General features: G+C 35.5%; 1 protein-coding gene across 1 annotated transcript; it reads right to left on the bottom strand.

The window, feature by feature from the left end:
* Nucleotides 1-2,468: 2,468 nt before the first annotated feature.
* Nucleotides 2,469-15,624, bottom strand: LOC104585829 (sodium/hydrogen exchanger 1). Its single transcript, XM_010242836.3, has 16 exons — nt 15,390-15,624; nt 15,046-15,171; nt 14,586-14,910; nt 14,378-14,496; nt 11,748-11,845; nt 7,944-8,003; nt 7,791-7,837; nt 7,512-7,706; nt 7,376-7,422; nt 6,778-6,844; nt 6,561-6,661; nt 6,327-6,428; nt 5,937-6,075; nt 5,796-5,858; nt 3,879-3,962; nt 2,469-3,177 (listed from the first exon to the last, which is right to left on the bottom strand). Exons 3-16 carry the CDS (start codon nt 14,751-14,753, stop codon nt 2,851-2,853), a joined length of 1,617 nt encoding a protein of 538 aa, XP_010241138.1. The 5' UTR covers nt 14,754-14,910; nt 15,046-15,171; nt 15,390-15,624; the 3' UTR covers nt 2,469-2,850.
* Nucleotides 15,625-23,098: the final 7,474 nt, after the last annotated feature.

Genomic DNA, 23,098 nt, shown 5'->3' with positions numbered 1-23,098 from the left:
TTTCATTGTACTATGAAGCCACTTTTGTAGAGCTGCTTATTTTCTTCACCAAGAGTTCAGCCAGTGCAACCAGATCATATATAGAAGGAGGTAGGAAAGCGAAATTTTTAAAGAGAATGTTTCAAAGAAAAAAAAAAGGAAAAAAAAATCAAGTGGCTGACAAAAGACATGGATGTTAAAGTACTCCTTTGCTGATAGGTTAGCAAAACAATGGGTAAATAGGGGTGTTTTGTTTTGGTCTCAACCGTAATTTTTCTGCAATGTTTTTTCTTATTTGGGGGAGATAAGAGGGGTCATTTCCACCTTTTGTATTCTTGTTTCTAATTAATGAAATCTTTTGTTATTTATAAAAAAATGTATAGAAAAGCTAATATGTACTGATACTGGTTTATAGTTCTTTTTTGAGAATTTTCAGATGTTTCTAGAAATTCTTTTGATTCCAAAGTTTGGTCAATTCTTGCAACTGCACGTGGAAGAGAAGAGGAGTGAGAGATGAATGAACTGCCGACTGAAGAAAATTAAATGGAGAGAGAAAAAGGAAAATAAATAGATTAAAATTTTCCATAATAGTCGTCTGGTGTCTGGACGTGAAGGGTTACATTTTCAGTACAAAATTGTTTTTTTCTGGTAGTGGATGTCTGGTGGGAGGAAATGACTCCTCAAAATTGCTTTTTCTTCCAAACTAAGCATAGGTTTAGGGGAGCTTCAATTTTTTTTTTTGTTTTCCAAACGATTATGATTTATTAAAAATCAGGCTGACGTAGTGACATGACATTATTTGTACTTGGCTTTGCACATTCTTGGCATGGAGATATCAGGGCTTATCACATAAATTACTTTGAAAAATCTCTCCGTGGCCGTCGTTTCCAGCCTTCCAGGAAGCTCTCTCTATTTGAGCTTGTAGAATGTTCTGAACACGAAAATCACGAATGATACAGCTCATGCTCTCTTTCTTGAGGTAGTTTGACAAATCAGCTGCTGCAGCCGATGTGGTATAAGAACACTGATAAGATGAGAAAACGGAATCTGCAAAATGGATTCCTCAATAAAAAATAAACGCATCAAGTAATCCAAGCATCGTTGTCGAACGTCATATAATAAGCGAACAACTCTTCTACGACTACACAAGGTGGAATCCATGTCCGCTTTGCCTTATGCTGTGTTTTTCTTATGTCATGTCCAATTGTCCATTCTCACCGGTTACCACACATGCGGATACCCCGGTAAGGCATATCGGCTTTGTATCAATACTGTTTTTTAATGTTTTTTTCTTTTTTTGGAAAGGAGGGGCCAGTTTAAGGCCGATTTACCCCCTGAACCACTCGCCAACCCGAAACACCTCCTGTAGGGATGTATCGGGAAGGCTCTGATATGATACGTAACGGAACTTTAATCCTTGATTCCCGTAGCCCAGTTCAGACAGGAATCAGAATGAGAACTGGAATCAACTTAAATGAGACTTCCGAGAGAGAATAGTCATTTCCTAATGTCATTCCACCAAGAATGGGAATGAGATTCCAATTCATCCAACCAAATGGGCCCATAATTCCTGGCATTGTCAACGGCGATACTAATTCCTGGCATTTTTTTGAACCCGCCTACACATTAAATATGTAGAGTTTGTAGTTTTTAGTTAGTCATCAAATGAACGGTTAGGCCGTTCAACTCGGAAATGGTCAGGGTCATGGTTTTTGAAATCGGACCGGACTGGATGGTCAGACTGGAAAACCGGGAACCGGTCACCAGTTCCATTTTACCTTAAAACCATCTTTTTGGCCAAAAACTGTTGATTTGATTAGTAAACCGCTGACCTAGGTGGCCAAACCGTTCGAACCATTCGAACCATCCAGTAATTTTTGGCCGTTTTTATTTTTTTTGTCAAAATGGGTCATTCATTCGGTTCAAACAATCAAGCCATTCAACCCGAGAACCAGACCCCTGAATGGTTCGTTATCCGGTTTGATTTTAAAAACCTTGGTCAAGGTACCAGCTGGTGAATCGCTTTTTTTAAAAGCCCAAATTGGTGAATGACCCACTGATCCGTGCAATCGAACTGTTAACCTGAAAAACGGTTTTATATGCAGGAAAGGCACGATATTGAAAGGTTTTGGCTAGGTTACTAAAAGGATTCAGGTTTTGGATAGGTTTTTAAAACGTTTATCGAGATAGCATCAGTTATCAATTTTTTGAACCCACTATGTTAAAAATCGATAGTTTACCGTTTTCAACCGATGGCATGACATCTACTTTGACAAATTATCAGTAAAAAATTATATATACAAAAAAGAGTTATCGATCAACCAAAACTCTCGATACACATTTTTTTTTCTATATCAAGAATCTCGATACTTTGAACCATGCCTCCATGGTCCTATGAGGAAAGAACAGGCTGCTGATAAAACCAAAATTCATTAGATAAGAAGAAATGGAAGACACCAATACATCACCAAACCAAAAGAAAACACAAAGAACCCAAGAGAAGAAATGATTTCATACACTAAAAACTCATCTTACAAAATTGAATATTACAGAAAAGTCTGGATGAAATGAAATGTAATAATAATGTAATAGATGACATCCTTATACACACTTGGGTCCATGATGCTACAAAACACCGTCTTGCTTTTTCAGTGCCAGGATAAAGTTCCTAGCAGCCCCATATAGAACACAACCCCACCCCAGACCCAAAGAAAAAATAAATAAAAAAAATAATTCTTCTTTTTCCTTAAACAAAATTAAAAGCTCATAAAAAGTCTTAAGCTACACTTACACAGCCTCCACAGTAGAAGCTTATCACCCTCAAGAATCCATAGATAAATTGCTTACATATTTCTCTTGATATTCCTTGCATTACCATGGATGTACACTCCGTTCAGTTGGTGAACCTGGCACAAAGGGTACAAAACCCCGACCGCCAAATACAGGACGCATGAATGCATCATCGAATTTACGCCAGTAATAGTGAACAGTGTGAGTAGGAGATGTAAAGAGCATGCGCAGGCTGCTTGGGCGGGGGATACTAGTGCAAGCCATGTCAACTTCTGAACCCTGTCCATTCTCAAGGAGTGGTGCAAAGAAGGATTTCGGACTTGATGGCTCCGATGACACAATGCTGCTCAAGTGTTTCGGTGAAGGCAACAAAATCCTTACAAGAGGTTTTGTCATCAAACCAAATACCTGAGAGGAAAGAACAAGTTTGTTTTAATGGATAAGAATAAAATTTGTTATTACACAGTAAGAAGAAACACTAACATAAAAAATATAGTTTTAAGTGAATCCAATGAGATGAACTGAATGTATTTAGCTTGAAGAATCACCAAAATTGCATCTTAAATGAAGTGTCATAGGAAATTTTGAAAATTTTATTATTGGCTATAATAAAGCGAATCCAATGAAGTGCCATATAAAATCAATGACTATGCTCTTGCTATAATTTTTTGAGTTTTCTCAAAGTAATTATTTTGTACCGCTAAAAAGGGGAGTGATTTGAGCACATCTCAATTTTGAGAAACCGGGCATATCCCTATTGAAAAGACGAAGAAACTTCTGTTTCTAATGATAAAAATCATCACGAAGAGGTATTTTTGTATTTTAAAACTTACATTTCTTCTCAAATTATTAGGGGCACCCTCCATAGACATAGGATGTGCCCAAATCACTACCTAAATAAAGTAGTTAGCAAAATGAGTTAATTAACCATCTTGGATTGCTTCTACCACTGCTACATAAGAAATTATATATCTTGAAAAGACATGTAAACTAAAACCAGTGCCTTTTTGAATAAAATATCAAAGGCCACACATAAAATATTGCTCAAGAAAAAGCATCCAAAATCTACTCCATGTAAAATATAGATATAAAGACATGAGGTATCTTACCACTGTGCTGAAAAGAACAATGGTAATGGTGCTTGTGATCATGATTGCATTCCCATGAAGTTGAGTATGACCTGATCTTGTGAACTACACAGGGATCAAAAATAACACAAGTATGTGCATGCATCACATATTCAACTATTCAAGTATGAGGTACACACTCTAAAAGCAAGAAACAGAAACATCCACACCTATAAAATTTTCTCAAGGCTACAACAAACAGAGCCATGTTAGGATACATCCCTTGAGAGCATTAACACCCTTATAATATAAGCTTCAGTAATCTCAAAACTTGGTGTGGATGCCTTCTCCTGAAGGATTCATGAAATTGAATTTTGTTAGGAGTGCACAAAGCAACCCAGGTCCCTCTTGAGTTGAAGGGGTTCTAAGAGATAAAGAAAGGAAATGTAATTGCTTTGTTTTTGGGTCCTGTGGGAGTAGGGGACTTTCGTAGGGATGAATTGCTTACTACAATACAAGGAGCGCAGATTGCAAAGGAGCTGACTCTGGAAAACTCAAAGTTGGTGGTGGGGCGGTTGAAGGAACCAGAGTCTGTAATTTGGTGTTACAAGAATGAAATTAAGAAATTCAAATGGCTAGCAAGAAATATGACTTTGAGGATACAATGGAGGTCATCTAGTGCAATGGCTGATAGCTAAGCAAGGAGTGAATAGGGGTCAACTGCATTGAGCTCAATGTAATTTGTACTTCCTTCTTATTATGATGGGAGAGGTTGCATCTTGCACCTCTCCAAGGGATTCTTGTATTGCTTGCACATATTGGTTTCTATTATTAAAATTTCATTACTTGTAAAAAATGATCTCGGAGTTAGACGTATCTAGGAATAATTTTTCTTTATGCTGATCATTTATCAATGGTTTAGTCTTTAATAGGATTCTTGATGCAAATTCAGAGGCATGGAAAGAAACTTAGAATCTATGGAGAAATAAAACAGTTTCCCAATTCCTAAACCAATTTCAGAATTGTTTGATAAGGATATGGCACTTTTGAGTTTTTTAAATTTATTTTCTAGTTGCAGGTATCCTATGAATAGAAATTTAAAACTTCTAAAAATTTACTGATATTATTAAACCAAAATTACTATTTATGGTAACTTTCTGGCTTATTCACAGTAATACTCATAATTATTATTTTTGATAAAATCGTGATTTGCTATTTTTAGTAATTTCTGGTTTTTTACATTAAGTTAATTTTAGTAGGATTAGTAAGGTGTTATTAGAGTTGTTTAGGGGTTCAAGTCCTTATTTGAGTGTCCCTCTAGGTTACCTATGGGTTTATCCTAGTTCTAAAACAGTTAGAAGTTGTTTTGGGCCATTTTCATAGTCCAAATTGGAGTCTGTAAGACATCCGAGTTCTTATGATGCCTATGAATAAAGTCATTGTAATTGAAAAAAGAGTTGATTTGATGAAATAAAGTTTGGTTTAGTGAATTATGATTGTTGCCAGGATTTTTTTTTTCTGTCCCCCCCCCCTATATCACCAATTTCTTCTTCCAAGTGATATTTGCTGTTTACTCCAATAGCAAGAGTTTCCCTCTTTCTGATATATTACTCATTTTTTTGTGGACAGAAGTAGACGCTTCTCCATACCTATTCTTCATCCTTGGTCACCCAAAGCCCACCAGAACATCTGAAATTTATAGGACTCATAACTTGTCCTACATCAATGTTCCACCTTCAGCTTCATCTTCTGGTCCCCCACCCCAAAAGAAATATTGAAATAGGTGAACCACTAAAGCTATTTGTTGTGTTCTCCTATTACTACTTGGTATAATGTGGTTGGGTTGTCCAGTTTTTTTTTTTTTTTTTACAACCTTGTTACCTTAAGAGGGCTAAGGAATCCCAGTCCCTTGAAAGATTTTCTGTATACCAATAAAATAAAATAAAATTGTTGCAATACCTGATTATAAGCAAGTGCAATAGAAACTGCACCTCGCATAAGGCCAGCCCACCATATTGTGACCTGCAGCACAAAATTTTCATTGAATATGTCAGTTGGTAGAGAAGGAACATAAGATCCCAAAAAATCCAAATTACTTACTTGCTGCTTTATGCCAATTTTGTCATTTGGAGACTTCTTGGTTAAGTTGGTTAGAAAAGAAAGGGGGAAAACAAAAGCAGCTCTTCCAACCAGAATCAAGCTCACCAATACTGAACTCACTGCAATTGAAGTTCCAGGACTGCACAACAGTAGAAACAAGATCAATGTATAAGAAAAACAATACTGTTTAAAGCAGGCAGTTCTACCATGCAACCTAAGAAATAATATACAACAAATAAATAACAGTAATTAAGCAGCCCATATACACAACCTTTTTCGTTTTTTTTTTTTTGCTTCAATTCAGAAAAAGAATTAGTTTGCCACTACCAGACATGATAGCATGAATGCTAATCATCCATGGTTGATGTTTCAGAGATATACAGACCATACCTATCACTTACAAATCTCCACTTCTCAATATCCAAAGCATCCATACCAACATATAGGAAGATGAATATTTCAGCAATAAATGACAATGTCGCAAAAGCATGCCTACAAAAAAAATATTAGCACATGCAAAAAAAAATTAGTAAAGGAAAAGTGTTTGTCTATATTCAAGAAAAATGATAATACACAATAAAAGCTTCAATCTTTTGAAATAATTCCTCTGGAAATTTGACATACTTAGTAGTGACTCTTGAACTCTCAGTGACATTATGCCATGTGTAGTGGGACATCACAATACCGCAAAAAAACACGGTGAGAATGCCACTTAAATAGAATAGCTGCAATCCACATGGAAGTAGCCAAAATTGCAGTTAGACATACTGTATTTGGAATCTAAATAGAGAGTCTGAACATGAGGCCTACAGAAAGGTATGCCAGAAGGAGAGGTTCTTACTTCAGCCAGCATGTAAGAAAGGTAAGCCATGAGTATCATAAGTGCGACTTCACGATCAGTGGAGTGCCTGGAATTTGTAATAGTTAGCTATTAGAATGTTTTGGGGAAAAAAAAATGAAACAGGCTCTGTCAAAATTTTCCCCATTTCATCATTTTTGAACAATAAACATATTGATCTTCTACATGATTAATAACATTAATTTTCATGGGAAAAGCAGAAGCCTCCACCCTGCATGTGCAGATGCCTACCGCAGATAGGGATGAGCATTATTCAGTTAAAACCGAAATTTTCAGTTTCAGTTTTCAAAATTAGATATTCAGTTAACCAAAATAACCGAATTAACCAAATTTCTTTATATAATATGTAACGTATATAATATAATATAATTATATTAAATGTATTATATAATATATTATATGTTATAATATATATTACTGAAATTTGGTTTTAAGCGAAATAACCAAGCCAAAAATTTCGATTTATTTCAGTTTTCCTATAATTCGGTTTTGATTCGGTTTTTAACCGAATCAACCAAATGCTCACCCCTAACTGCAGAAATTAGTAAAGGCAAGTATTAATGTCCTCCCACTTACAAACCTTCCAAAATATAACTTTTTGATAATGTATGCACTGAGCAGACCAGTCTGCAAAAGAGAAAAAGCAAAGCATTAAAATAACCCCATGACATGCACACCCACACACAACAGAGAGAGAGAGAGAGAGAGAGACTTACAACCACTCCTAACATGGTACTTGATACAAATAAATAAAAGAAGTTGCCAATAAATTGCAAGGCTATGGAGGAATTGATGTGAGAAAGATCAAAGCTTTGGATTGCATTAAATAGCACAACTGATGTAGCATCATTAACAACACCTTCCCCAAAAACCAGACTATAAAGTAAGGGCGTTTCATCTTGATTAAGCACCTACACACCATCAGGTGAAATAACTTTAACCGCAAATTGCTATATATTCATAAACAATATTACAATTTCAAGCACTCCCCATACCTGCAAGGTGCAAACAGAATCTGTTGCAGAAAAGATTGCTCCAATTGCTGTAGATAGAAAGGTGGTACACAGGTAAGAATACAAGATCTATGGGAATTGCAAACAAAAGACAGCATGAGATAGGAAATAGGAAGTGGATTCTAAAGAAATTACCAAGATAATCTCCAATGTCAAGCGAAACCATATTCAATCGTTTAAAAAACTGTTTAGCACCTGAGTTTAAGAACCAATGAGTTCAACCATGAATAGATAATAAAAGAATAATTATTAGTAGTAAACATTAAAAAAAGAACATGAACATAACTCAATATTGATATTAACTGCCGCTTAGAATCTTGAAGATTCACCAGCATTTAGCAACTTGGAAATTCTAAGCTAATCAATTTAATCTGCTCTTTTCTTTCTTTACATTTATTTTCCTATGTACCAACTAATAAACATTCTCAGAAAGAAATTTCACCCAAAAAAATGCCTGTGGAAGAAACAATATAAGGTATATTGGCAGCTTCATTGTGTGTATTATAATTTTCATCCTTCTTTATAAAATGAAAGAAAGACATAAGCATAGTTATCAAGGCAATGCTTAGGCAGGCACCTAAGCAACACCTACATGAAAAGGCATTTTGTAAGTAGCACCTTTATATTACACCTTTTTTTGCATACATGTTCAGCACCTTTTTAGGCAAGGAAAAGAACAAGGTAAGCACCTTATCGCATGTTGTACACCATATTGTATTTTATTTTTGCTCTATGACATACAAAATCATTGTCTGTGTAGTATACCATTCATTACTTATTCGTATGGATCCTTACTGAAATAGGATGCTCTGGGCAATCAAAAATAACATGTTCAAAAAAATTAGTATAGCTAAGATGGATCAGTGGCAAGACTAGAAAGGACAGAATCAGAAAACCATGCAACAGAAGTAGCTTCAATTAGTGACAATATGAGGGAAAGTCAGCTAATATTGATATTAAAAAAAAAAAGTCAGCTGAGATGATTTAGTCATGTGTAAAGATGACCAATGACTATACACGGTGAGGAGTGAATTGGTGAAGTCTCTAAAAGAGCAAGGGAAAGACCAAAGAAAACATGGTCTGAAGTGGGAAAAATTAATTAAAGGCTTATGATTTGACAGAAAAGAAAAGATTATATAGGAAAGCACCCCATTGGTAATTTTGTAGAATGTTTGGATGGTCGGGAATACTTGTATTTTTTAAAATAAAACATGCAGAGAGGCAATCAGGCAATTATAAAGAAAAAGGCAGTGGATACTCTTTTAATCCTTGGCTGTCAGTTCACAAAGCTTTTACACAAATACCATACAAAGCAACACATATAGAACATAAAATAAATTGTAATTCCTGACATATATCATACAATTGTATATCCCATTGTATAATGCTTTAATGTACATGGGTGGGTGCTTACTCTTTGAAATTGTGAAAACCCTATTCAGTTCTAGGTTAAAGTAGAGAAGAAGAAGAAGAAGAAGAAGAAGGGTTCGGCCAGTAGAGGAAAAAAACAGTCCTCTCTAGTCGACCCACTTGTATTTGTCTCACATAAACATAGTTACAAGATCGTCCCTCATAAGTGATGGAACACACAACTTAAACATGAATAAAACAGACCTTTCATTCTCAAATAGATAAATTCAAATGACCAAAATACCCCTATTCTGTGAACTCTAACACTCCCCCTCAAGCTGGAGAGTATATGTCATATAGTCCCAGCTTGTCACAAATATAATCTACTCTACCCTGAGACAATCCCTTTGTAAAGAGATCTGCTCGCTGATTCCCCGAGCTCACATGAGATGTGGTTATCACTCCACTTATCACTTTCTCTCTTACAAAGTGGCAATCGACCTCAATATGCTTGGTTCTCTCATGGAAGACTGGAAATGGAAGAGAGGTGAACAGCTGCTTGATTATCACAGTATAGTCTCATGGGTTTGTCAACTGAGAACCCCATCTCTTGTAGCAAGTTCTTCAACCATACTAGTTCACATGTGGTATGAGCCATAGCCCTGTACTCAGCTTTTGCACTACTCCTTGCCACCATTGTTTGTTTCTTACTCTTCCAAGTTACAAGATTGCCACCAAGGAAGGTACGATACCGTGTAGTTGATCTCTTATCTGATATAGAACCAGCCCAATCAGCATTTGTATACCCTACTATCTCAAGAGTCCCTCCACTTTTGTATAGCAAACCACGACCTAGAGCACCCTTTAGGTACCTAACAATCCTTAGAACTGCTTCCTAATGAGGAATCCGAGGATGTTGCATAAACCGACTCACCATACTCATAGCAAATGATATATCTAGCCGGGTAATAGTCAAATAATTCAACTTTCCCACCAACCTCCTGTATCTTCCAAGATCATCAAACTCTTCACCTGCATCAATGCTCAACTTGACATTCAGTTCCATAGGAGTCTCGACTGGTTTAGCACCTAACAGTCACATTTCTTCAAGTAGGTCAAGAATATTGTGGTTATAGGTAATGATACTCAGGAAGTTGTTCATCTCAAGAGTTTTCTTAACACTGAGTTTGAAATTAAAGACTTGGGAGAACTCAGATATTTCTTAGAGATTGAAGTTGTCAGATCTAAGAATAGTATCTTCATTTCTCAACGGAAGTATGTTCTTGATCTCCTTGCAGAGATTGGGAAACTGGGGGCTCGACCTGCTTTTACTCCTATTGACCTAAATCATAAGTTGTTAGCCACTGAAGGTGAACTGTTGCCTGATAAGGGGATGTTGCAGAGACTGGTTGGGAAGTTACTTTACCTTTGCATGACTCGGCCAGATATTTCCTATGCAGTTAGTGTAATCAGCCAATTTATGCGTTCTCCCAGAGATACACATTTAGCAGCTGTTGAGAGAGTTTTGTGCTATCTAAAAGGGACTCCAAGGAAAGGTATCTTGTTTGCTAAGCATGGACACATGAAGTTGGAAGCATAAACTGATGTTGACTGGGTCAGATGTATTGATGATAGGAGGTCTACTTCAGGTTACTGTGCTATGGTAGTAGGGAACATTGTATCATGGAGGAGTAAGAAGCAGTCTATAGTGGCAATATCTTCAGTTGAAGCGGAGTACAGGGCAATGGCACATGGAGTTTCTGAACTTTTGTGGTTAATATCACTTTTAGATGAATTGGGTATAGACTGTGAGAAGCCAATGATGTTATATTGTGGCAACCAGGCTACTATCAACATTGCACACAATCTTGTTCAACATGACAAAACTAAACACATTGAAGTTGACAGGCATTTTATACAAGAGAGTGTTGCCTCAGAAGAATTTTGTCTACCATTTGTTGCTTCTGAAGAACAGTTGGCTAATGTTTTGACAAAAGGTGTTCCTAAAGGAAAGCTAGTTCATTATATAAGCAAGTTGGGCATGATGGATATCTATGCTCAACTTAAGGGGGAGTGTAGAGAGACTAGGCCGAATGGGCCCTAGCCCATTAGTGTCTTTCTTATTAGTAATTTCTTGTTATGTTTTCTTATTGGGCCTTTTCTTTATGGGCCTTTAGATCTTGTTTATGTTTTCTAAGTATAGTGCTGATGTGGATGCCTACTTAAGGGCAATCTTGTAAATTATGTAATTTAAGCAAGTTTGTTAAAAGATTAGTGAGAGAAAGAGGAGATTATCGAACTCCTCCTTTCTTTCTCCTTTCTTCTCCAATCTTCCTCCTTCTTGTTGTCTCCTTCTTCCCTAATTTCTTTTGCTTTATTCTGAAATATTCTACTAATTTTATTGGTTTGAATCACATCTATATCGTATATAGATAAAATGGAAATAATTATCTATTAAAATTTTCATGCTTTTCACTGTAATGAGTCTGCATGGCCAATGACTTCAATTTTTTCCCTCTACTTATTGATATTGAATGTGGAAATTATACGATGTGAAATAATTAAATACATATAACTGAAAAATGTTACCTGTTGCAATGATGCCAAAAGATATTAATGTACCAACAGCACCAAACAACACGATTGTTGTGAAGTTGCGGAAAAATTGTTTCTTTTTCACCTGGAATCTGGTTTCAATGGACAAAGGATCAAATCACCAAGTCCTTTTAAAAGACTGTTAGGATCATTAAAAAAAAAAAAAAACATAAAACAAGGCAGAAGAAAATAAAACAAAGGAAAAAAGAAAATGAAATCCTAAGTAAAGAAGAAGTGGCATCCACCTCCAAACTCAGCCAAATTTCAAGAGAAAAAGCAAGAAATGGCCCAATGGCTATTATACCTTAAATTTATAACTAATTCATCCATGTGGTGAGAATCAACCACAATATAACTAGTAGAGAGAGAAAGAACAGAAAAGCGTGAAGATTGCAATGATAAAATTATTTTATTCGTTTTACTAAAATAAATGAAACCTACTAAGTTTACAAGCTTAGCTAAAATCATATCTGTAGAGTTGGAGGTGAGACAGGACAGATTACTAGGGAAAATGAGAAGAAATAGGAATACTCAATTTACAGAATAAGGGTCATTACTCAGTTGTAATAAATAAATGATCATGTAAAGAAAGGAGTTAAGATTATTAGGAGCTTTACTGAAAGCCGACGCATCCATACTATTAATTACTAAGAAGCTCTAAATGATAAATAATACCTCATAATAGCTTTAAACACATTATTAAATCATAGATACAGCACATTAAATCATAGAAACAGCACATACATATACATACAGAGATATGGATAATACATATAAATATGCAAATAATACACAAGGCATTTCAAGGTGTGAGGCATATGCTTTATACTTTCAAATATGAGCCTCAAGTTTGAGACTGATGCATTTTCCTTGAACCTCGCCTCAAGGTACAAGCCTCAATTTTTTAAACCATTGGTCTGAATCAGGAGAGATGTTTGAGTTGGGCATACTCTATATTAGTTTGTATTGGTTAGACTAGAAAATGAAAATGTAATATTAAATCCCTTATTTTCTAGTGACAAGTTCAGTTAATAGTGACTTAAAATCAAGATCCTCCAAGTAAAAGCAAACATCAGGACTCACTGCCACCTACCTGTTTCTAACTTAAAATCCAAAGCTAGTTTTTAGTCTGTAAACTATCTTTTGTCTTCTTTGTTCGCCAAGTCCTTTACTCACAATAAGCACACTAATATTCAATATGTGTTTTTTTTTTTTGCTAATATTCAATATGTGTTAAGATTATCCATTATTATCATTCCTTTTTTTATGAGGGCAGATTTGTCCCTCCACTGACATCATGACCATGGCATCGTAGAATAGTTGGATGACATCCCAACATCACCCAGGCGATGACTTGCCTTATCCAAAATTATGGAGTCCCATCTAGCAACCTAGCGACCTGGTGACCTAATGACCTGCCCCCGCCGCCGACCTGGCAACCTGCCTCTGCCGCCGACCTGGCGACCTACCTCCGCCACCGACCTAGTGGAAATCTAGCTGGTGACCTCGTCCACAACTCAGAGCGGCTAGCAGCACCTCGTCCAAGGCTGACCTGTGGTACCTCATCAGTACCGGTCTAAGTGACCTTGACGTGAGGAGCGACCTCCCTCGAAGGCTTGCCGACCTAATTGAGATCCAGGTGGCGACCTGCGAGATGTGCTCGCCGACCAACTCTGCATGCATCCCGTCACTCCTAGGTCTCTCGAAAGTCAGTTCTCACACCGAATGTCCCGGAGGAAACTAAGTAAGGCGCAAAAGTCGGCCTACATGCACAACTACCTCCGAGGACTTCGGACTAGTTAGGCACGTCTTCCCGGAGATCTTGGACGCAGTGCGTGATGCCCATGCCAAACAATGCCTATATAAAGGCCTTACCTCCAACATCAGAAGGTAGATGCGCAACGTAGCTCTCTTACTTTCAGCTCTCTCACAAAATCTTCGCATTCGCTAACTTAAGCATCAGAGTGCCCACCCCGGGTAAAGAAGCCCGGGCACTCTGACACTGTTTCCTTACAACTCGCACCAATAAACTATGCAGCTCGCCACCTTCAGCTAGGGCAGTTCAGCTAGGCGTCAAAGCCACCTTTAGCTAGGGACAGTTCACCTAGGAGTCAAAGCCACCTTTAGCTAGGGACAGTTCACCTAGGAGTCAAAGCCACCTTCGAGGTAGGTACAATTCAGATAGGCGTCCCAATCACCTTCCAGCTTGTCACCATTCAGCTAGGCATCAGAGCCACCTTCCAGCTTATCACCATTCAGCTAGGCGTCCGAGCCACCTTCCAGGTAGGAACCATTCAGCTAGGCACCGAAGCTACATTCCAGGTAGGGATTGTTCAGCTAGGCAACCGAGTCACCTGCCAGTCGGGAGCTGCCAAAACGTGCATCATCATTTTTTATCCGGGATAGAGAAAAAGAAGTGAGGAGGGGCGAGGGGGTGCCAGTAGAAAGATTTAGGAAAACGCTTGAAACTAATAATAGGATAAGCATAGGATAAAGATAAAAGAAATAACAGAATGATCATCCCATACAAGTACAACCACCATAACTCGGATGCAAAATAGAAAAAGATAAAGAGATTAGCCCAAAAAGAAATTAAAGCAAAAGTCCCAGAAGAATCCACATACCCCGCGTTAAATATGATAGGTGGGAGAAGATATATAAAAAAAAGATCTTCACTGAAGACTAAGATATGCGAGCTCTTTCCCCGGGTAGTTAGTAGAATAACGACTCCAGTACACACACCCTGCCATCAGTTGCAGAAATCAATTGCTATTTTCCATAACCATAATTCATGAAGACAACAAAAGAAAAGAAAAGTGATCAGTAACTCACAATCGCTAGGGCCGTAATCGATTCATTCATCCATCGGTTCTCCTCCAGTAGATGACCAATCACAATACAAGCACAAAGGAGCGCCACAAACAAATTCATAGAAACCACGGAGGCATGATCTGATGTGGACAACATCCCGAGCTTAACTAAAACAGAACCTAAAGCCATAGCCACCACCTCGATTAAATAACCAAACAATAAGGTACAAATAACCCAGTAGGCAGTAGAGTTCAATATATGAGTCAAATTCTCTTTATAGTGTGCACTTTCATGTCTCTGAACTATCCATTTGAAGAACGTCTCGAACCCAAATTCGAATCAAACTCTGCATCGAGAAGTAATACATACACACAAGGTTAAAAAAAAAAAAAACGTCTAATAAACAACAGGATCCGGTGCGACTAATAACAATAACCAGTTATTAATCTTCAAAGTTGCAGAAACTTTACAATATACTCACAAACAATCCTCGAGGTGAGTAACGCATAAACACGACTTATTTGTCTGGCTTTGAAGCTCGAACCAAGGAAAAGACCGAATCAGAGTCCAATTCTGACTTGCGAAGTCGAAAGAGCAGCCAACGGAACTGAAGGAAAGACGAAAGAGATTAAGCATAAGCGTTAGGTATCAAGTCCAGCATCTGGATTCTTCTTCTTAATTCGTAAAGCGGAAACTTAAAAATTTGAATAGCTGTTGCAGAGATGCATATATGAATTGAGAGTAAGTATCATCTATGCGAATTTCTGAAGAAATACTTCTCGGGCCACAGAGGAAGCGTTAGAGAATTAGGGTTTTCAAGGGTACCTTGGGATGCAATTCAGACTCAGAGAAGCAATCGATCTATGTTGAAGAAGAGAGAGAGAGAGAGATAGAGAGAGAGAGAGAGAGAGAGAGCAGCAGCAGCAGCAGCAGCACTAATAAGAGACAAAGAAGGAATAGAATACAGAGTAGAAGAAGAACGGAAGGGAGTCAGAGTCAGTGACCCAAAGGAATAATTACACGTATGCTTCGTAATAATTTTTGTTTTTCGTTTTTTTGGCTATTATATCACTTGCCAGTAAAACAAGTGAAAAAACAGCGTAGAGCCGTAGATTACGGGGAATCCCTTTTTCTTGGATAAAATATAAAAAACCTCTCCGGTACGATATCTTTCCGTTATTAAAGATTTTTCATTAATAAAATCTTCCCATGAGGTTTTACAATTTACACTTTAACAAAAGCAAAATCTATATCTATTATAGCCGAAAGACATGGTATCGAATAGTTTTGCACCCCCGATTTTTTTTTTTTTTTTTTTGAAAAAGTCCATAGCCAAATCATTCATTCATATCATCAACAAGTATAGGCAAAACGAAATCAAGGAGGATTCGACCAAGTAAAGGTCCTTGAGAGATTATAAGCAAATTTAGCGATCAAATGTGCTGCTCTATTGCCTGCACGAGGCCTAAAGGAAATAACTGAAGACTGAAAATCTTTCAAAAAGGTCCCTGCAATCAGTGATAATGGGAAATAACCGCCAAGGGAAATCCGGACGATCATTCAACAGGGCTTGGACTACCTTTCGAGTGTCACCTTCGACCCAAACATGAGAGATTTTTAACTCCTTGGCCATTTGATGAATACCCTTGGTCACCTTTTTTATGATACTTTACTGGTTGATTGGCTATATGTTTTACTGGCATCATGTCTTCCCGTATCACAGTCTAATCATTAACAAAAATCTCCTATATAGTTTTTGAAAAAAAATGCAGTTATTTCTTTTTCATCAATGTCCCAAATTGATAAATGTTGGTATAATACATTAATTTTTTGAAAATATTCATTTTACCCTCGATATTTAACTAATATATATATGTATCAATTCATATGAAGATTTAACTAAAATACACTTGCACCTAAAAGAACTTTCTAACTTTTAACTTGTATCACCCACAAGGGTGGATTCAAGCCGAACTGAATACTTGATTATTTGAGCTCGGCTCGTTGAAATTGTATTAGACTCAAGCTCGGTTCGACTCAAAGCTCGCAATTTCAAGCTCGTCTCGAGCTCGACTATAAGCCATTTTTTGAAAAAATAAAAAATATATATAAAAATACTTTTTATTTTACACACAAAAAATTAAGAATTATAAAAATTATTTGTTATTATACATATAAAAAATAAAAAATATAGCATATAAAAAATATTTTTATTATACATACAAAAAATAAGAATTATAAAAATTATTTACTATTATACATAAAAATAAAAAATATTATATATAAAATAAAAATTATTTATTATATGTATGTATGTATGTATGTATGTATGTATGTATGTATGTATGTATGTATGTATGTATGTATGTATGCATGTATGTATGTATATAATAAAAAAGTATTTATTTATTATACTAGGCTCGCGAGCCTCACGAGTCGAGCTTCACTGAGCACGAGCTCGGCTCGATTAGCAAATGAGCCTATATATCAAGCTTAAGCTCGGTTCGAAACTCGGTTTAAACCGAACTGAGCCAAACTCGAATAGCTCGTAAAAAGCTCAACTCGTAACCACCCCTAAATTCACCCATTTCCCTACGTCATATTGAAAAGAGATGTAACTCTATAAACTTGTAAGGTCCAATGAAATTTAGAAGGGCAATTTTGATATTTTGTATCATATTGAAAAATGTTAAAAGACAATTTTGCAACTTCCAAACAAGGACGAGAAGGAGGTAATTGGTTTAACGGTTAGTCCTTGTAGCATTTATTACAATACTTAACCCTTCTCTAATTTAACCTAATATAATATTAGAAGAAATGAGGTTGGAAGCAATGTGAGTAGGAGACAAAATATGCTGATAGCTGCATTTTTCATTATTTCGGTGGGAAATTAGGTAATTGTCTTTTTATTTTATGTTTTTGAAGAAAATTTGAAACTAAAATATGTTTGAAGATGGTCAATGATAGCGATAGTGTATTTTGTCTCATGAAAATGATGATACGTCATTTAGATGAATGAGATCCATTGATTTTTATAGATATTACTTTGATAAATCAAATCTTTGGCTTAACTTGATGCATTACTTGGATGGATGGGCAAGACTAGGGGTTCATTTGGCGTGTTTTTTTAGGAAGATATTTTAGTAGTTATAATAGTTAAAAGACATATTGAGTTTTTGTATGTGGGCAGTCTAAATTGGTTCAAATCTTGATAAAAATTGGATGGTTGACAGAAAAAATAAATAAATAATGGTCGATATTGAAAGTTTGAAACCACTTTAATGGGTTAGATCCATAAATATTGTATGGGCCGAATTAGATGAAATCCTGGTACATAATTTGGATGAATGAGACTAATTGATTGATCTTAGGAAGACGTCTTAATAGTCCAAATATTTGGCTTAATCTGTACGTAAGGCTGCATTTGTAATACAATTTTATTTGTATTAGTACAAATGCATGGGAGTGTAAATGAAAATAATGTAAATTTTAGTTTAATTTTACTCCAGATCTTATTTTACTTTATTTATACTGCAATCAAATAAAATAAGATAAAATTTGAAATAAAAATAAATCAAATTTTGCACCCAAATCATTTATATTATTATAATTTTGCATCAATACAAACTTATTTGTACTAATACAAATGCATAGGAGTGTAAATAAAAGAATGCAAATTCTCCTTTAATTTTGTTTTGGGTTTTACTTTACTATGCTTCATGTCTTAATTTACTTTATTTGTACAGAAATCAAACAAAATAAGCTAAAATTTGAAACAAAAATAGGAGACCACCCCGATGGTCTTAGTCTTCGTAAATAGGATACATCATTTGGATGCGCAAGATTAGATGAAACCTTATTTTAACATTTTTGTTTTGCAGTTAAAAAATCAGTATTCATAGGGGCATTTTAACAGCAAAAAGGAAATAAGTCTTTAAAATAATTAGGAATGCCAAATAGAGCTTTAAAGATGCAACTTTGGCAGGTTCGGGTTGGTGTTTTTGTCCAATTTTGAATGAATTCGGCCTGAATGGCTGAATGTGTGTAAAATGCTAAATCGGGCCCAATCCAAGTTGCACCCCTAAATCTGATGGCCCAAATTAAAGGTGTTATTTGACAAATCACTTTATCTGGCTTATATTTTTTAGAAATTTCTTTTTTTAGAAGCCCCATTTTTGAGAAAATTTAGCCCTTTAGTTGAATAGATAAGATTAATTGAATGTTGAAACCTTAGCACATTGTTTGGTGGCCCATGTGTCCACATTAATTGAACCTCACTGCACCTTAATCACTTTCATCACTCACATTTTTTTGGATTAATTTTATACATCATTTCACATTTATTGTAATATTTAAAAGGGAAAATTTACGATGCGGAAAAGATATAGTATTAAAAGAGTTTTGACCAATTAAAATTCATTCATAAATTTTGATAAATACCACCTCATTAGCTATTATTTTATGATTCCAATTGATTGGTCAAAAATATTTCAGATATTATATATTTTTCATATCACGTGGAATCCTATTTAAATTTTGATAATTCGGTATGTTTTTCACGATACCACTTCGATGGCCTAGATTCCTTTAAATCAGAGTATATCACTTGGATTTTCAAGATTAATTGACTAACCTCAAAACATGAGTTTCAATGGTCCAGATCTTTGGTTAGAAAAATCATTTCTAGAAATATCAATATGGACATAGATGGATAAAGAAAAGAATTAAAGGTATTTTAGGATTTTAGAAATGTCTGACAAAACACATGAGGCTTTAACGCCTCGGAGAGAATGACGACAAGACACAAGAGGGGTTATTTGTCGCCATATGACGTACAAGGGCTTAGGGGCTCCTACAATTTGCCCTTAAAAATTAAAAGAGTTAATGGAGCAAGTCATTATCATCTTTCAAATGATTTTTCTTTACTTTCCATGCAATGCCAACATTTTTTATTCAACTAAGTACTAAGGTAACCTTTTTTTTCCCTTTCATGATTTAATGAAAAAAAGTGTAAGTAAAAGCTACAATTTTAGATTTCTATGATCTTCAATAAATTTTTATTGCTTTTTCCTAAGTCTAAGGAACCATGTAATCGATATTTTATTAAAAAGGCTAGCCTCAACATCTTAAAATAGAGTTCGAAATGAATTGTGAAACGCTGAAAAGATTCCAACAGTTTGAAAAGGTATCATCAAGGGTTCAACTACGATATCGAAAAATTTACAACAATCAATCAACTGTCAATGGGTTGGGTCAGACCTGATAGATCCGAAGAAATCAGACCGATTGAGGCGATTCTGATTCTAGAACTTGTTCTGATAGGTTGGTTCCGATTTAAAAAAAAAAATTTCGATTACTAGGTCCACTTTGTCTCGAATCAATTTGGACCCACCTGACCCCTATATATAATAAGGGTATTATTAGTATATATATCAAAATCGGGTCCATCAGGTTAGACCCGATTGTCGCAAGAACTTATCAATTTGATTCTGGGTTTAGAATTACAGATTCTATAGGGTTTGAATGGGTTCTGAGTCAACGAATTCTTCTATCCGTTCCAGCACCAATTCTAACTGGTTCTAACCCAGAACTGACCCGCTGACAGCCTTAGGGAGAGGGTGTTAATTTATCAAAACCCTTTCCGTATTATATCTTTCTAGCAATATAGATTTTCCAGCCATTCAAAGTTTCTACAACACAAGGCCTTCATTGCCAAAATTATGAGCACTGTGATGGTTATTGTTATCTAAAATTTTTATCATGGGTTCGATTACGATATTAAAAAATTATCATACTAAAAGAAGCCTGTAACCAACAACCGATATCATAAAATCAGTAGTCAATTAGATTGCATTTATCAAAAGTCATGGGAAAGTTTTGATTGATTAAAGCCTTTTATGATAATATATCTTTCTAATAGCATAGATTTTTTCTTTTTTATGCCAATAATAATAAAAAAATAAGAATAAAAATAAAAAATTCTCTTTTTATGTCAGAGTTCATGAAGGGGTGGTTTTTCTTTTCTTGTAAGGGGTGGATCCAAAATTGGAGCTGATTTTAAATAAAAATAAAACTGAAAACTTCCCAGGCTAGAGAAACTATGTGCATGCACAGCTGTACGGTATACCATGTATGACTAGGGAATCTGTGTGCCAAAGCTACTTTCAAATTTCAATCCCAATATCCCACTATTATTATAATAAATTAAGTTTTTCTCATTCAGTACGCTTCATTTAACATCATGCATTAATGGAGGTGGACAACAATATTGTTTTCATCGAACCAAAGACTGCCCAATATAAAGTAAGGTCCGTTTGGTACATGGGAATAGAGGTTTGAAATACCGGATTTGTCTTGTTTGATGCCAGATTCGTGATTGGTGATTACGATGAAACTAATAAACGTAGGACTTTGGATTCGGGTCGGATTTGTCGTGTTTGATACAGGGGCCTAAACTAAGATCCAAATGATGCAACTATGCAGAATTGCAGACCGCGACCGAACTGAGGGGTGTCCTCACGTTGAGCTTTGTTTTTATTTAACCTTGACATAGCTAAAAGCCGACACTACGTGCGTGATGAAGACAGCATAATTGAGAACCTCAGCAGTGTGGCGTGGAACCTCATATTTGCTTTCTGTAGAGAATCAGAACCCCTGGACTTTAGAGCTGTCAATGAATCGGGTTGATTTGATAGAACAGAAATCATCCAATTGAGTATTTGATACCATTGTACTTGTACATTGATAAATACAAATTTTTTAATCAGACTTTTTTTATTAAATACATTTTTGGGTTGATCGATATAAATTGGTATTTCAACTCAGAGCAATATTCAGTCCCCCGGGTTTTTTTAGTTGGAACAACTCGCTTATACGGTGTTGGTAGTATATATATTTCTCCAATTTGTGTTATTAACCTCAAACTTTCATGAATAAACTACAATGGTACCAAACACAACAACCTGTTTCAATTTCATGAATAAGTCCACCTCATGGACTTATTTTTGTTTTTTTTTTTGGATTTTATTTACCAAAAAAAACTTTGATTCACTGCCTTTTTTGGATTTTAGTTCAATTTCCCACTTGTCACTTTTTCAATTATGGACTGAACAATAAAAACCCCTTTAATTTATCTCGGACTAATAATTGGTTTTAAACTAATTAATCAGACGTGACCCATTGATAACTCTAAAAAAGACCCACAACTCTCCACCAGTTTCTACAGCTTTCTATTTTTATCTATTTTACTAACAAACCAAACATACCAATAGAGAGGCAAAAGCAAACTCTCCTAGTGCCCATTTGGGAGGGCTTTTGAGATGTGACTTTTGGTGTTCTTAGCTGGGCTCCATAGAGAAATGGATGCTCAATATGAACTACTTCTTTGTAACAGCTCAATTCAAATGCATAAACCCTCTTAGAAGATAATTATGCATGACTACCCTACTCCAACACCATTTTAAGGAACTAGTAAGCATATACATACTTTGTATGTGATAATTCTAGATGATGATAATTATAATAATAACGACTCCAAAATGGGTTCTACTATATCATTGTATGTATAGAAAATGACATCGGTTCGACTATGTCATATAACTCTCAGTAGAACGGGCTTAATTGGTCACCAATTTTTAATATTTTAATTATATACTACCGAGGACCCATGCGATGCATGGGATTTATTAAATGAAAGCTAAATAATAGAAAATACCATTTACTAAAATACCCCTTATAGTTTCATAGATTTACTAAAATATACCACTTTTTATACCCGTTCTCAACAAAAAGAAAAAAGAAATGGAGGGTAATTTTAGTCCAAAAAAAAGCTTCGCACTTTTATATATAGTATAGATGTAATTAATGCCCAATGTGGTGTTTCGTGCATCTGGTCCATAATGGCATTTTTTCTGTTTGGTATTGCATAAATTGAAATACATGAAGGCGAGCACGCAGTAAGATCAAAAAAGCCAAAAACCAAGATATTTCAAATGAAGCTTTTGGTCTTTCCACGCTAAAAATAGCCTTTCCAACTGTTTTAAACAGTTCCATAGACCATGACATGAACCAAACATTCTTGATCTTTAAACACAAAACCCTAAAAGCTCGATGCGTCTTCTTGTCTACTAGGTTTGTGAAAGATCTACCTAGGGTCATTTACTAAAACACCCCTTATGGTTTTATCTTTCATGGATTTTCTAAAACCTATCCTATAGTTTGCATTTTATTAGCACCCCCTATATTTTGCAATCAATTTACTTAATCAACCTTCTATTAGATGACAATGGAAAATGATCGTTTTGACCCTAACGTTTATTTGAGTAAATTAAATCTAAAGAAAATAAAAATAAAAATATCATTTTTGCCCTTTATAAAACACACACAATCACTCTATTTTGCTCTATTTGATCAATTTTGTTTTTATACAAAGAAATGTTAGGAATACTTTTGGAATAAACAATCATGGGTCCATGCACTTAAACATTTTCCACTCAATTTAAGTAATCATATTACCATTTTTAGATGGAAAAACA

The sequence above is a fragment of the Nelumbo nucifera genome, chromosome 4, assembly GCF_055504915.1.
Source record: "Nelumbo nucifera cultivar China Antique chromosome 4, China Antique-T2T, whole genome shotgun sequence".
NCBI lineage: Eukaryota > Viridiplantae > Streptophyta > Magnoliopsida > Proteales > Nelumbonaceae > Nelumbo > Nelumbo nucifera.
The sequence above is the reverse complement of the archived record's forward strand: the minus strand, read 5'-3'. Positions and strand labels throughout refer to the sequence as shown.

Coding starts and splice junctions, on each gene's coding strand:
- LOC104585829 (XM_010242836.3), bottom strand. CDS start 14,753: ATGGCTTTAGGTTCTGTTTTAGTTAAGCTCGGGATGTTGTCCACATCA. Junction 7,707..7,790: donor ATTCTGTTTGCACCTTGCAG/GTATGGGGAGTG, acceptor GATGGTGTGTAG/GTGCTTAATCAAGATGAAAC. Junction 6,076..6,326: donor TGGAGATTTGTAAGTGATAG/GTATGGTCTGTA, acceptor ACTGTTGTGCAG/TCCTGGAACTTCAATTGCAG.